General features: G+C 39.7%; 1 protein-coding gene across 2 annotated transcripts in view; it reads right to left on the reverse strand.

Moving 5' to 3' along the window:
- Positions 1 to 16,826, reverse strand: part of LOC102673628 (dipeptidase 1-like) — a 65,687-nt gene that overhangs the window by 2,817 nt on the left and 46,044 nt on the right. For both annotated transcript variants that reach the window (XM_031514671.1, XM_006624702.2), the window contains exons 2-5: positions 5,366 to 5,695; positions 1,123 to 1,255; positions 779 to 967; positions 378 to 580 (exon numbers count right to left, since the gene is read on the reverse strand). In XM_031514671.1, the coding sequence (XP_031370531.1) occupies positions 378 to 580; positions 779 to 967; positions 1,123 to 1,255; positions 5,366 to 5,695 (855 nt within the window). The remainder of the gene's footprint in view (positions 1 to 377; positions 581 to 778; positions 968 to 1,122; positions 1,256 to 5,365; positions 5,696 to 16,826) is intronic.

Below are 16,826 nucleotides of genomic sequence, written 5' to 3' on the forward strand. Positions count from 1 at the left end.
CTCTAACGGATCCTTTCACGTAGATCGTTGGTAAATCGTGACTCTTCAACAATGAATTTCATAAAGCATAGTAACAGAGAGGATTTTTATATTAAATACCAGTTTGACCAGGAATGGAAATATTTTTAACGAAATTCTTCAAATTTTTACATCTTGTATCGTGTTTAATATAACACGTCAAGACTCTTTTGCAAATTTTGTTATGAAAAATTACATTTTTCTCTTATTATTTTCTTTTATAAAATTTTATTCGAATTCTCGTTCCACATTTTATTTTTCTCTTTTCCCAACGAACTTACTAAAGTAATTTCGATTCTTTTAATTAGAAAAAAAAAATTTATCATATTAATCGTTCTCTTCATAGAATAATAACTTACCAATTGCTTCAAAATGTCGTCGGGAACATTTCTCGAGGAATTACAAATGGCGAAGGCCGAGGAGTGAGAAAAGATGAGGGGTGCTCTGCTGGTCCTTAAAGCGTCCCTCATGGTAGCTCTCGCTGTATGACTAAGATCTATCAGCATACCAAGCCTATTCATTTCTTGGACTACTGTTTTCCCGAACGCTGTTAGACCGCCTCCTAGACAACAAATAAATATTTCACTTCTTTCCATTAAATCCCTTTCTATTCTATTCTATAAATATCGAAATTATATTTCCTCTCACGTAACCTTTAATTTTATTCGAAAATATATTCGTGACAATGAATATTTTTTACCATCATTATTCGTTTCATCAATCGCGAAATTTTAAAATTTATCTCATCTTATCAACTCACCATCCTCATCCTCGTCTTCAACCGTCGAACTTTTCGCCCACGGTGTATTGCAAGTGTGCGTGAGGGTCAGATAACGCACACCTAATTGATACAGTGTCCTTAAAACAGCTAAACTACTTCCTAGACTATGTCCACCCTCCACCCCAATCAGCGAAGCTATTCTGCCTCTTTCACGAGCCTCCAGGATCTCTGAAAATTTATGAAAAAGAAATTTAATTATTTATTTATTTTTTTATTAATTAGAATGATGAAGAGATTGTAATTCTTTTTTTTAGAAAAGATAAAGGAAAAAAGCAAGCAAGATTCGTAAATGCACGTTTCGAGTAATCAGGAAAGACATTCACCCCTTGAAGATGCAGCGAACTGCAAGTGTTGCGAGTACTTCTCTATGAGCCTCTTAATGAGGTCCACCTGCTCCAGAGTCAGCTGGACCGCGTTGAGATGCTGCGACTCGCACGGCACGTAAGCAGACCAAAACTGTGGACGAAGTAAGAGGATTCTTTGGTTAATTAGAAAAGAGAAAGAGGAGAAGAAAGAGAGGCCAAGGTTGATTAGTCGTACGTAGATTAAAGATTGCACGTGTTTAAACGATTATTTCCAATTACAATATTTTTGTTACATTTTTTTTTTATTTTATACTTAATTACACATAATTCTGAAATAAAATTTTACTTTAACGATACTTGCAATCGTGGAAATTTCGGTTACTTTTTCGAATACATTCCTTTTTTTTTTTTATCGTGCGATCAAATGGCGAAAGTTTGCCAAAGAGAGTTCGCAACACGTTGGGCTAAACCGACCGATGATCGATGGGGAAATGGCGCTCGAATTTTGGTTCATTATTGCAGTTTAATAAGATCGTCGTCCATTATTGTAGTGAAATTTATTACGCATTACTTTATGCCACGAAACCGTGACAAATTTTATGAGGGTGGTTCGTGATTTATCGTACCGCAAATATGGTATCACGTAGCGTCTATAAATAATCTTCTCCATGAAAATTTACTGCGACCTACGGTTAATCGAACCACGAAGCTAACAACAAATAATAGATTAGATTAGCCATTAGGGTTCGATTCTAGAACAATTTCATTTATCCTTATTTTTTCAAAACGAATTCTCGATGTCGTTGTATTCTGTTTCCTCCATTATCTCTTCTTCTCTTCTTAAACGAAGAGAACGTTCGTTTAAAATTCAATTTGAAATTTTTCCCCCCCTCCCTAAATATATATCACGAACGAGATATATCGTTTATCGAAATTGAAAACGAATTACGAAGCATATTCACGAGGAGGAACGCAAGCTGAATATCATACGACTCTCAAAAACAATAATAGCAATTTGCAATTTTATAATTTTTCACCGTTTCTCGTTCCAGTAACACATATTATATTTAATCTTTTAAACATTAATTCTTGTTCGAGCGATATATATCGAACGATAAATTTGCACGTGACTAAAAGCTTTCATTTATATAAATAATAGATAGCGCATAAAATTCCATTGCTCTTGTTAAAAGGGATTAAACGGATTGAATTAAATTTTCGATAGAATGGAAAACTGTAAATAATTTATTTTTATTTTTAAAATTGCAAATCGAACAAAAAAAAATTCTATTTATTAAAACGTCGTGTCGTTTCGCTGCAATTCCTTCCAATTTTATTTCTCCTCCCGCTAGGTAGCGAGCATACGTACAACCACCCCAAAGCGATCTCTCACCCCCATCCTCTATACATCTATATACGCTGCTACCAACCTCGACTAACTCTCTCACCTTACAACTTATACCCCTCCAACTTTCAACCCCGTTGATCGTTCGTGACTAACTCCTAAACCAACCGAAGGGCAAACTAACCGTGAAAGACCGCAAAGTCTCCTATATTTCTCTCACAAATACATATATATGTACATACACATCTATATATATCACGATAGAAGACACACGCTATTTCGCTGACGATTCGCGTCATCGTTTCCCGCCGACGAATGCTCAGCTGGCTGGCTGCGCGATAATGGCGTATCCGGGTTGTAGGAAGGTGGAAAAAAGATAGGAGGATGGGAAAAACAGGCAAGAAGAAAACCAGTCGGCTAGGTAGCTTGGAGCGCAAAAAGAAGCAGCCGGAAAACTTGGAGAACCGGTAACGAGCTTGCGGTCGAAAGCGTAAGGGAGAGAGCGAGAAAGAGAGAGCGAGCGCGAGAGCGAGAGCGAGAGAGAGAGAGAGAGATGGTTGGTCGGTGTTCGTGGAACGTAATATCGAGTCGTTTTCCGTTTCGCCAGAGAACCAGAGAACACACCATCCGCGTGTTTCATTATGTGTGTCGCGTTACACGGTTATCCACGATAAAGAAAGGAAAGGTTTTCTGTGTCATCTCGCGGCCGCGTTATCTTTCTTAATATTCGGAGATATCCACCGGATTTCAAACGACTCTCCTCGAAATATTGCGTTTCCTTTCGATTTTTCCCTTCGCAATGTTTCCAACGAAATTGCCAATTGTTTTTCGTGTATATATATATATATATATTTCGCCATTCTTTTTTCAGCGATTGCTGAGAATAAAAGATCTTTGGAATTGATAATCGAATCCATCCAGAACGGTACATTAATAAATAACGAAAAAGTTTGGAGAAAGAAAAAGTGAGTTCTTTCTTTTTCTATTCACGCGTATAGAGTTGTAATTTATTTTTTATTTTGGTGTTTCAGCTTTTAAGTCCTGAAAGGTTTTAAAGCGTAGGTAAATGAGATTGGAAAAGACTTTCTAGGTAATCCGACGGTAAGCAGGATATAGAAGTTATTCCCTTCAATCGACAAGGAAGGTTATTTTGCAACATTGTTTCACCGTAATGCTTTTTCAAATTACTCGAATAGGATTTAACGAAGTAAATATATGTATATATCGATCCAGATAAACGTGTAATTAAATATTCCCAGTTTTTGCCAAGTTTTCGTATTAATGTTTTCAATGGAATATTTACATTTTTGACGTTTAATTAGCAATCTTTCCCTCCGACATTTTTATTATATTTTTCATTCGGCAACGTTGATCAAATAAATTAATTAATATTTTGACGCTTTAATTAACAAAAGTGGCCTTTCGTAAAAAGAAACCTCGTATTCCATTCTCTCTTTTTTTTTAAAAATTAATATATTTTAAAAAATTCACAATATTAATATCGCATTAATCTATTTCCATTCAAATTTTCTCATAAATTTTTATATCCTTCCCCCTGCTCGACAGGAAATCACAATCCTCGAAAATTGGAAAGCTATCGATGCGATAAATCTGTTTCGATGTTTCATCTTGATATCGAAAGATTAGACCTGCTTTAAGGAACGCGCGTCGTCTGGTTGTAAATAATCTGATCAGGATTTTTGTCTGACGCCAGTGATCCCTGCTTACAGGATCAGCCAACTGGAGGAAGAGAGAGAAAGAGAGAAAATGTTGGAACTATAGCGAGATATGGGGAGAGATATCGGCGATAATAAGCTACCGTGTGCCAACAGAGGAAAGTTTTATAGGGTGGATTAAACTCGAGGATAAAGTTCTTGTATTAAGTATTCTATTAAATATTCTACTCTAATTTTCTTCGAGATATATGTGTATATCTTTTTCTACACGCGCAAGGATAATCAATGTAGATTAAAGAAGACGAAGGGTTATCACGATAAATAAATGAATTAATTTTAAAAATTTTGAAGCCTGGAATTGCTTTACACGATGTGAAGTAATTTCAACTACTGATAATTTGTAGATACGTGTATACATGGAAAAATCATTCGAAACGTTTCATAAATATTAATCGTATTAATTTTTAACCGTCGTGTTAATTTAACGTTAATAAATTTACCTTTAAAATCATTCCACCAGAATTTTCGATTTGAAAAAATTTCGATCAAAATAAATATAAACAAAATCGTTGACCGGGAGGAGAGAGAGAGAGAGAGAAACTTTGAAAAACTGTTGGCCACGAAAAGAGGTTGGAGAAGAGGTTCGCAAATTAATTACATCGTTCCTTCTAGTTGGCTAAATAAAAAGCTAAGCGAATTTCATGGGATGGCGAGCCAGGCTTGTTTTATTATTTCCCTCTTTTGCCTACGTTTCACCCAAGTTCTCGAGAGGAAATATGCACGAACGTGCCATGAAAATATTTCTTCTTTAATTTTCCTTAAACCCCTGGTGGTTTCGTGGTGGCTGTAAGGGTAAGCGCCCTCCCCGTATGCGTGCACACGCGTGCACACGTGTGCTTGTGTGTGTACCATGGTCGGACGTGACAAGTTTCCAAGGCTTTGTGACGATAATCGATGCATTCAAGCCGTCCCAGACGAGTAACCTGAAGTAACCCCTCGGTTCAACTGCATGGAAAACACCGATTCCTTCTTCAGACGTCACCCTTCTTATTTTTAACCCTTTAAAAAGCTTACCACGCGTGAAATTTTCTCCCCTCCTTTTTTAACCTCGATAACTAACGAAACGATACACAAATTTAGTAAAAAAATATTCGGATCGTCCTTTCAACGAGCCATTGATTTTAAAGCGTGATCGAACTTTCTCTCAGATCCTATATACGATCATCAGGAGATAGATCACCTGACCGCCGACCATCCCTTGACGAAGCCTAACCAAATCCGTTTGGCTCCAGGCGCTCTTGCTCCAAGGCGCGACTTGCCGTAGGTCCTTCTCGAAATCGAAGTCGGCCAGCTGGTTGTGAACGAAGTTTCTAATGTTCCAGGGCAGGTCATTGTGGCCGTCGATCAAAGGCACCTCGGAAAGGACCTGTCGCACTGTCTCCAATCTCTCCTTGGGCGATGTCAGGTGTGCAGTCTCGCCATCGGCTGGTCGTGGCCCAACCCTTCCGACCCAGCTCCCGATCGACAGTATGATCACGCTTGCTGTCCAGACACCGCTCTGACCGCCACACTGCAACACCATTTCATTACCACGGTTAGTGTAAAATCATATACGAATGTATACGTGAATTTTTCAAGAAAGATTTCGACACTCTCTTCAGGGAGGGGAGAAGGGAAATTACGATTTGGGATCTTTCCAGAGGGCCACTAACGCGATTCTGAACAATTTACCGGCGGATCACGGTTTTATTGCCGCCATTAGGGACGGTTCTGTAACTAATCGCAGTTGAGCCGTAAATAATCGGGAGCGAGTTTTTACTCTTGGGCAAAAATAAACCTTTTTCATTTTGATGGATCCATTACGAAGGCGTTCGTTATTAATTTCTTAGGGGAAAAGAAATTATTCAAGTTTCGAGAATACGCTTTAAATTGTATCGCGCGAAATTAAAAACTTTATCGATTTAAATACGTACGAATCGTATATACGAGAAGTTATTGAAAAGTTTGAAACTTGAACTCCCCCCTATAACCCCGTTTTAATCAATTTCGCTTCTCTCCAATTACCGCCAAATTCCCCCTCCATTCCATTATCTAAAATGTCAGCTTGATTAAAGCTTCATCGATCCAGAGATTCGGTTATCCGAGATACTTTCTCGACGATGGACTCGGCCGAATCGAAACTATAGTTCAAGCGGTTAACCATGTAAACTCGTGGTTACGGTCAGATGGGAAACGAGGTATCCGATCCTTTCTTCTTTATCGAAAAATGCTTTACGAATGCTTCGAAAGAAAAAAAGAAGATTTCTTTTAAAAAAAAACTTAACCGCTCTAAAGATAAATTTTCTTTGAACGTTCCATACATTCAAAGATACATTTTAGGATATAACGAGTTCAGGAAATGTATTTCGCGCTAATACAACCGGATGTCGTGCTCACTCTTGGCTAATATTCGCAGAGAAACGCGATATCCAAAGAGGGTGAAGGTGAGCGACGGTAGTGAGGGAGGGGAGGAGAAGGCTTTGATGTTTTCGTCCAGAAATAATTTACTGTTTCCGTCCTGTGAGTTGCAAATATTCCCCGGGACACGGTGAACTGTCATCGCGAGGCTGCAGGCGGTGAATAGTTTATGATCCTCGTCAAAGGAACACGAATTCCTTTTTGCAGGACTGTTCAAAGCGCGTTAGAATGAGAAAAGCGCACGAAAAAGGATAGGCTTTATCCTTCCTCGCCAATTATTTCCTTCGACCGCCACAACTTTCTTCCTCGATTTGATTCGACTTCTCTGGAGAGAATAAAAAAAAGTTTTCTTAAAAATTATATTTTATATTCCATACAAAAATTATTATATACGATATATTTGTAGGTGGAGTAACATCGATCTTGGTATATCGTTGTTCGTCAACCGTATCACGTCGCCGATGCCAATTCGTCGAAGGAGTGACGAATTGCTGCTTCTTGCTGGACGGGTGATCGATCGAGGTAGTTTGATTAAAAATGGACATCGCCTGTCCGAATTCGTTTACGCGAAAGACAAACTTTCGTTTTAACGCAGCTCGACAGGTGGGTAAATTCAACGGATGGATATCGACAAAGGAGAGAGGAAGTAGTGGTGGTGGTAGTGGTGGACACCAACACTCTTTCTCTTCGTTCTCTTCGAATTATAGGACGTGAAATTTTTAAAAATTATATCGCGTCAATAGCGAGCAATTTTTCTTTCGAAATTAATACAAATTAATATCCGGTTTCGTTTAATTCTTGTCAAGAATTAAAGAAAAAAAGTTGCATGAACGGAGCAAGTGTTTTTCTTTTCCAAGTGTTTTGTATGTATAGAAAGGATTACACGGTTGGGGGAAAAGAAGGAGAAACGGCAGAGCGGCGAACAATGTTGCGTGGCTGTATCCAGCGCCTGACTGCTTAAATGGCAACTGCGCTACTTGCTCGCCGAACTGTGGCGTTGCGACCGACGCAACATACGCTTCTCCACCGATCCTTTTTCCTTTTCTTTTCCACGAGAGACCGAGATCCTTCGAATTCCCCGCGCTCTTATGGGAATTTTTATCCAAGGATAAAAATTTTATTTCGCCCTGTTTTCGAATCGCGGTTAAGGCGTACGAACATTTCTCTTCTCGAACGACATATCCGACGATATATAACACGAATCGTTATCTCAACTACTTAAATTTTCTTCCTTCGATGCAATTGAAAATATTCCAACAGTTTCTACGTACTCATACATTTATCGATCGCTCTACGAAAAAATCACTTCACGATGTAACATTTCCAAGAGCTAAGAGAGAAAGAAGTAGGCACGCAGACGTAAAACGTAAATAAAATTTAATCAAAGTGGGCAGGCGGGGATCTTCCAAAATGAATTCCATCCCCTTTCGATCCGCTCCCCTCTCTCCCGATTAACACCCTCTCCCTCCCTCCCTCGTAAAAATTCCAATATCGGGCAGATCTTGTCCCGACTACCACCCAGCAAACGGAAGGACAACCCGTGGAAAAATCTCTCACGGATTCGTCTCGGTCTTCGATTGTCGTCTCGCGATTTACATTCCCTCTCTCGTCCTTTCTTTTTTATTAAAAGATCGTAAAAAGAGTTGTCGCTGCACTCTCTTCGTTAAGGCGAAAGCAAAGGGAAACGGAATAGGAGTTGGATTGGCGGGCATCCAAATATCCCGGTATTAGAGGAACGTGGTCGAAGAAAGTAGAGATCTCGATCGATCGATCGATCGAGGATCGAAGTTGGACGAGACCACAATGGACGTTGGTTACAATGGTCCAAAATGAAAGGACGAAAGGAATAATCGTCTCTTCTCCCTTTATTTATATTTTCTTTTCTACTTTTCTACTTTTTCTCTCCTCTTCGACGTATCGCCACGATACGTTTCGAATCACTTATATACGAGGGTTACCTCGAACGTACAAGATGGAATTTAATGCCTTTCTCGAATTTATCACTTGGGCTGGTCGAGACAGCTACTTCGAGAGGAAGAAATATATTTTCCAAGCATGGAGGTATTTTTGTTTTAACCCCCACCTTTATGCCCTCGCTTTATGCCCTCTCTGTTATCTCGAATTTTGACGAGTCGTTTGGATTTTTCACGATCCATTTATTTCGATTTTAAATCGATCGAGCGACGCTTTTTGTCCGAAATTTCCTCCGTTTCCGTCGAAACCAATTCGCTTTTGTAAATTGGGTATTTCTTTTTTGAAAGTGCGTTTGAACAGCGTTTATCTTGCTTAATCGACGTTTTAAAGCGCCCGTACCCGACATCCAATTATTCGATCTTCGAAATTACGCCACCACGAAATAACGCTCCTTCGGTTTATTAACGGTATCGGGTTCTCTCCTCTTGGAAAACGAGACGCAGATGCGTTTATTCGTCCGAAGGGAAGTTGGTACGGGTCACCGATCACGTTTACAGAGCCACCATATCGTTTCTTTTGTACAATTGACGAGGCAATTTCGCGAAGCTTTCGAATTCATTGTAAAAACGAAAAAACGCGTGTAATTTTATAGTCTTGGAAACGTTCTCTCTCGAGGATTTTTCTCCAGCTTTCGTCACGTTGGCAAATGTTCTCGATTTCGAATAGACGGTTATAAATTTTGGGTTATAAATTTTAATTCTTCGAAACCTTTGATTTTATACAAATTTTTTATTATTTTTCATTTATTCTCTATCTTTTCCATATATATATATATATGTATAGTGTAAATTTTAATTCGTTTGCCCGTGGTTCGAATATAAAAATTGATTGCATCCGTCGACGATCCTTGCTTTTTTGTTTCAACCGCAATAACGATCAATTTTTCCCCAATTATTTATCCGCGTTTAATTTATTTCCCTTCCTGCGCACACCAGATAAATATCGGTTCGATCCTTCTCCCTCCGTGGATATAAATTTTAATTTCCTCGTGACTCGACGTAAAAAAATTAATTCAACTAACAACTGTCACTTTTCTACCGAATTTTCCGCGATACTTTCAATCCTATCACCGAATCAGAGAACATCGATTTACGAAAAGAATTCAAATAATCGAATTACTTTTAACGAGAAGAATTTCGGACGATATCGCAAATCGATATCGCTTAAATATTCATCCTCGTTCGAGCTCCCCTGCAATATTTTCGAATTACCGAATCACGTGCCAGGAAGGAGCCGGCCGATAAAGTGGATGCAAGTAAGTGGAAATCTAAGAGTAAATGCCGGCGCGTAAGGGAAGCGAATTGGAAATTTCTCCGATCGCAATTCGCGTTACGTGACCGTCTCCCTCCTCCTCCTTCTCCTCCTCCGCGCGGTATTTCATGGAAATTTCTCCAGGGACGGGCCTGGATGCCGCCTCCATCGTCCAGGCCATCCTTCCGCCACGTGTGCGCCCCTAAAACATCGCGATCCATCTTGCCCACGCCAGACAATTTTTCTCCCGCTCGAGATAGACATCGCGCAGGCGCACTCGCTCGAAAACGGCGACAACGTGTTTCGCGTGGAAGATTTCGGGTGGAATAAAACTTTTTCTTTTCCTTCTTTCCTTTCTACGAGTATGAATATATAAACGTTTTTAATCTCCACGTATTTTTCGGCTATTGGTAAGAATCAAGTCGATCAGAAAGATTTGGAAATTGAAAAGTATTTCGATCGTCCATATTTTGTTTTAATATTTCGCTCGCTCGAATTCGATTCCATCCTCCATTATGAATTTTGTTACGAAAATAACCGCGCGTCCGTTCGAACGAAAATACCTGCATTTCTACTCTATCTCGCGATCGGACGTGGCCTCAGATTTCCCATTCTATCTTTTTCGATTCACCTTTTTTCCACTCGATACAAGCCGCGTCGTAACGTTACGAGAGAAATTTTGGAAGAAAAATTAAAAATTGGGAGTGATTTTTCCGCGCTCGAAATTTTCGTTTCGGTAAATAATTGTTATTATTGTTCTCTTTTTATTAATCGAAAATATGGAGCGCGAATTTTGACGTGAAATTACGAATTGGATTTCCATAAAAGGAACGCGGGGAGTCACGTGGAAATAATGCATTAAAAACACAAATTTCGCAAACTCTGCCGCAATTATACGTACGATCATTCCCATTCATAAATTTCAAACTTTCATACGCCTATCGCATTCTATAAATTGCTTTCATAATAAAAGTATGAATAATCAAAGAGAATAAATGTAAAAACTCGTCCGTTATTTAACCGTTCCATTAGTGTATCTTTGCTCTCACCATTTCTTCTCTTTCCAAATATCAAACTCACACCTTATTCCTAGTCAAAACTCTGAGATCGAAAGATAATCAACCCTTTTAAAGAAATAATTAACCGTTTTTCACCAAGTTATTAAGTTGGAAAAAAGGAAAAAGCAAACAGAAAAAGGCCAAAAGAAAAAGAAGAAAAAAGTATCGATGAATTCTAGTTTCGCGAGATAGGTTCACAACCAATGCCAAATAGAAGGAATCCTCTCTTTTTCCATCGTTCTATCGTTTTTCGACTGGTTTCGATTTTTCGAAACGCGAGGGATGATCACGAATGGAACGCGTTTTTGTATCAAGATGGAAAGTTAGAAATTCCTTTTCTACCAATATAATAGAAGCATTTATCCAATATTTTTCGAAAATTTTTGATTACCCTCCGAAGAATTCTTCTCTTCCTCCCTCGTGTAAAAATGTTCGCTCGTAACGAGGGTTGGTACGCGATGCGCGTGCCAACGAAGCACAAAACTGCAAGACGTGGACGACACGAGAGAAGGGGAGAGCTAGCCAAAAAAGGAAGGCGCGAAACAAGAGAAAAGGAAAGAAGGAAGAAGGAGTAACGCGTTCGTTTAATTTTCGACCGTGGTACGTACGTAGCTCGGTGAAAATAAAAAGCATTGGCGAGCTCCACCCCCTCGAGACCTTTTTATTTCTGTTTCTCCCTTCCCCCTCCGTGAAACAATTCCGTGGCGCCCTTGTTCATCGTTGAATCACGCGATTTCTTCCTTCTATTCTCTTCTCTTTTCTCTATGAGCAGGCAAGGGACAAAAGATGCAAGTGGGGGAGGAAAAATGATAAAATCGTTGGAAAGTTTGGGAACTTTGTTATTCCACTGGAGAAAGATTCATACGTAGTAAGTAGAGGGAGAGCAAGATGCCTGCCAACTTTCCGCGTGAAACTTGGAGATTGGAAATATTTCGTGGATGCTTACCCCCCCTTTTTTGGATTTCCATTTTCTGCGTTTTGGAAGGGATGAATAGTATTCGAATAGTAAAAATAGAAATAGAATTTAATTTAATTTAAATTCTCTTTTAAGCAAAATTTTCGCGCAGTTCGCGTGAGAATTATTTCAAGCTTTGTTTCCTTTTACTATCGGTTACCGGGGATATAAAAGAGAGAAAAGAATTCGAGGGGAAATATTTGTCGAGTCACTTGCAAACAAGAATTGCTCGATTCCGTGACCGATAGGTTTCCATTTTCTTCCTTTACTCCAACGTTGAAATTAAACGAAAGTTTTCTTGATCGAGCATAAAGAGATAATTTTGGAGAGGATTAGAGAGGAATTTGGCCAATCGCATTTTCGAACCTCCGAATTCGATAGAACGAGTTCGACGAGGGCCCCGGGCTAGGAAAACTTGATTTCCAATAAATTCGTAGAGTATATTGCAGGAAAAACTGATAAGATTCCGCCGGAGGCCCTCCTTTTATTATTCATTTGCCATCCCTTATCCATTTCTATCACTTAAAAGGAGCGAAACCCCTTCTTTTCTCCCCGCCAGAGAAGCCTTTCTTACGTCTCAATTTCGATCGAATCGAGAAGAGTAATTTGGGCGAAGAATGAAAGGGAGGGTTAAAAGAGCGCAAGACGGGTCCCAAAACGGGCGGCAAACACTTTGAACGTGGGTTAGTGCGATCCATTCAAAGATGCATGCGCGTTCTGATTAATATTGAAACCTTAATTAACGCTCCTCCGCAGGCCAGAGGATCAATCTGCAGAATTTAAATTGAACGTTTCATTGCGCTTTCAATAATGCATTTCAATTCTGAAACCGCTTCTTGTACTCCCCGAATGGTAATAATAGATGAGAATGGTCAATGATAATTCTCCCAGCCCGGAAATTTTCAATTGTAAACTCTTAAAAAAAAAAAATCTCCTCCAAAAAACGGTTTCGTCAAATCGAGCCTCGAAACGCCATCTACCTTCACGAGGAAGAATCACCCTCGCGGAAAACGGTTATAGCCGGTCTTAAATTTTACTTAACGCTATCTGGCATCGTAGGTACGTAGGTAGGAAGGTAGGTAGGTAGGTGGATGCGAACCGGTCGCGAAGTTATGAACAACGTTTGCCCGCGAGGACATAACTCTGGGCGGAAAGTTGGCGGAGAACAGCGTTGGAATCCCTTCCGTGTTGGAATAACAAACCACCTATGTTACTGTCCGCCCATCCCCTCCCTTCCTTTCTACCTGCGAAAGCGGACGCAGCTTCGATTCGATTTTCAACTTGGACGACCGCCGCATCGCCGCAGAAACACTTTGCTTCCTCCTATATATAATATCTTTCATCCTCGATATATATTATTTTCGTACGTTGCCCCCTTTGTTTAAAAAAAAGAGTATATATTTATCGATCCTTAAAGATAAAGTAAAGTTTATCCCTTTAAGGTCAAAGCTTCTTGTTTACCCGATAGTGAGTGGACGAGTGGAATATATAGCTTCACCGTTCGATACGCGAAAACTGATTATTCATCGCTCTCTTGGCCGGAGATCGGTAATGGAAAAGTTTGTTTTCACGATATAGGACGCGTGCGAGGACCAAACTTTTATTTACCGGTCGGTAATAAAGACGATAATAGAATATTCTATAAACGGGGAGAGAGCCTCTGGTTTTCGTAACGTATTCCATTAGCGAAAGTCGCCGCGACTTCGAGTGGAATAAAAAAACGTCCAGAGGACGAAAGAATCGTTTCTCTTTCTTTCTTTTTTTTTTTTTTTTTCCTACCCGCGCAAAAAAATTAAGGAGGCTTTTTTTTTTTTTTTCCTAGCCGAGGAAAAATATTAGAGAAGTATTATTTCGATTTCTATCGAGAAAAAGGGGGAGAGATTCTCGAATATAAATTTCCTAAAGTCGAAATGGATATTCGGGTGGAATATTGGAGAAATATTCGTATTTTTTTTCAAACGACAAACATCGATAATTAAGAGATCGACAAATATATGTGGATATCTCGAGGATACGTTTGCTTGAATATATATTCTTTTTCAAGCATTTCTCCTTTTTCCATCTCTGTCTCTCTTCTTTTCTTATCTTTCTGCTGCATCCTTAACACGCCCTACTTTCTTTATCTTCGTTTCTTCTCCGACTCTTATATTTATCTTTTACCACAGTTTTTTTCACCGCATATTATTCCACTGTTTGCTTCCTCGTCCACCACTTCTACCACCACTCCACCCTGTTTTCCACGCTCCATTTTCTTGTTTTTCGCTTCTTTTCACTCTATCCGACCCACGTCATCGTTCCTTCCTTCCTTCTTTTTTCTCTCTCTCTCTCTCTCTCTTTTCACCCCCGATTTTCTTTTTCGTTTTCCATTCGCCTGCTCCACGTCGCTTCAACGTCGAACTCACCCTCTTTCGCTGCACTTAGCGCGAAACTTGGTCTAGGCGAAGTTTTTTCGTTCGCTGGGCGGAATATTTTCCAATTTTTTTTTCACCTCTATCTTACTCCTTTCCTTTCTTTTATTCGCGGATCTATTTACGGATATTTATTGGTATATACATCGAAATCACAAATACGTTTAAAAACACATACGCTGTTATCGAAACTGTCGTTTCACGTGCGGCAATACCTAGCCCCGCCCGAAATGAACGTTTAACGGCAAACACATCGATTGGATTCTTTGATGTTGCGGCCTGGGATCGGTTCAAAGCGCACCAAACGATTACATCGGCGGATTTAATTGAATTTCAAACCGGTTTTAGCCCTCCTCCTACGAATAAATTCCTGGGCAAGAAGCGGCTCGCAGGGAAAGGAAACGTAATTCGGCCCAGAGATTCCATCCGTGAGTAGACTCGAAAAGGGGATCAAGCTTAAACGCAGATCGAGAATCGTTTCCTCCTTCCTTGCTTCTAGTGTTTGGAAAAAATTTTTCCAATTATTTATCAAACAATCGTGAAATGTTACTTTGATATTATTTCGAGGAACGGCACGGAGTTTCGAACAAGAAGCAAACTTGAGCACGCCTGAAACGTTTGTTGTTTCAATTAACGATACGATTGAAGTAATGGTAATTAACGTCTCGTATATATTCTCGTGGAAAATAGAGAGTCGAATATTTCGATCCTTTTCACCAATGATATCGCAACGAAGCAAAGTGCAATTACGAATGTTTCATCATCTAATAAGATTTATATTTATATTAGAGAAGAAAAAGTTTCAACATCGATTAAATACATATAATTAAACAATAATAACTTCAAAGTTTAGGAAATATTCATATTTACTAAAAGTATCGTAATAACCTGAGGAAATTTACCTTTTCTTCTATAATCTCATTAATCATTTTCTAAGAGTTATCACATCTAGTAAATTATCCTTATCGATACTAATTACTCTTTGCAATCATCTCCACTATCGAACATTGAAATACAAACGTACTTGCCATCCCACAGGCATAATCGTTTAATAATCTGGATGGGAAAGGTCGACGCCGATCGAGGGACGCACGTGGCAATTCGAATCGTATTAGACGGCTGGTTAAGGGGGTTGTATGTTGGGGGAAAACATTGGCTGCCCATTGTGCATTCCGCCTTCGCAGCAATATTTCACCAAGTAGCATCCTACGTGCTTTTTCCGCGGTCTCGCGCGAAGAACCAGGTCGCGCCTCCCCCCTCCCTCTGTTCGAATTCCGGTCACGGTGGCCACGGATCCGGTTTCCCTTGGAAACAGCTTACCCCTCGAGACACGTGGGACGGATCGACTATTAATGGAGACCCATTTATACGTGGAAACAATATTTTCCCCATCTGCCGTTGTTTTCCATTAATAAAAGGCGTCGAAATTGGAGATCGAAATTGGAGAGGTCAGTGTTGTTATTAAGCACTTGAGGGCGTAATCTGATGACTCGAATCTCGGTCGAAAGGTACGTTAATCGCGCAATTTTCGAAAATTTTCGTGAAGCTGTCGTTCCCTCCACGACGGCATTAACGGATAACGAGCGTTTCGCAACAACGAGGCGGAAAATACGGCAATTTAGCAAAACTTAGCTGCATCAGGTCGAATACGCACCACGATAACGTCCATTTTTAATGGCTTGCGATTTCTCGGGAGAAATTATTATTATTATTCCACTGGAAACTTTTCCATTCGATAAACGAGTTGCTGGAATTAAAATTGGTGTATGCGAAGAATTACTGGAGACAGTTTGTCATTTGTTGATACATTTTCTGCTTCGAGGCGAATCGATGTGGAAGGGATGTAGCTTTTTGTCTTTCACCGTCCGCATTTGAGAGGAAGAAAGATTAGACTATTTCCTCGCATCAAGTTTGGAAGACGAGGAGCGATGAAAATCAGAACGCGCTATATTTTTCCCTCCAAATCCGTGGATGGAATGGATTATCGTGGAACAAGTAGGAAAAAAAAAAAACTCTCTTTCTTCGAGTTGGAAGGATCGTTAAAATTTCCAGCTACAACCGATAACAAGTGCTGGTTAATGAAAACTGCTATTATAAAAAAAGAAAAGGGAAGGAAGCGAGAGATTGAAAATTAACCGAGTTCCTTAACGAGTCGGATCGATCGATGCCCGTCGAGAGAAAAATGGAGGAAACACTCGTCAATGGCCATTATCCTTCGCGTCGCAAGTTCCGGCGGCATGGATCCGCCACTCGTTAACATCGAGCGTTATTTCGAGTGTTTCTCGTTATCGTAGATGAGGAGGAGGAGGAGGAGGAGAGCGTGTTCTCGAAAAGATTTGATTATCGGCTCGGCGAAAGGAAAAGGTGTTCGGTTTAATAAAAGTCGAATAAAGTTGCGGGAGAAAGGAGCGAAATGGGCGAGAAGCGGAAAGAAAGAAAGAAAGAAAAAAAGTTAAGAAGGCGTTAAATGGGGGAGAAGGGGAGTGTTGATTCGAGGGAAGCAAAGTTTTCTACGAAAATTTCTTTCCTTTTAAGTAAGAAGATTTAACTCGCTCGATTATTTTTTTTTTTTTTTTTTTGAAGAAATTTAATATAAAG

This window comes from Apis dorsata, unplaced genomic scaffold (genome assembly GCF_000469605.1).
Source record: "Apis dorsata unplaced genomic scaffold, Apis dorsata 1.3 scaffold_1096, whole genome shotgun sequence".
NCBI lineage: Eukaryota > Metazoa > Arthropoda > Insecta > Hymenoptera > Apidae > Apis > Apis dorsata.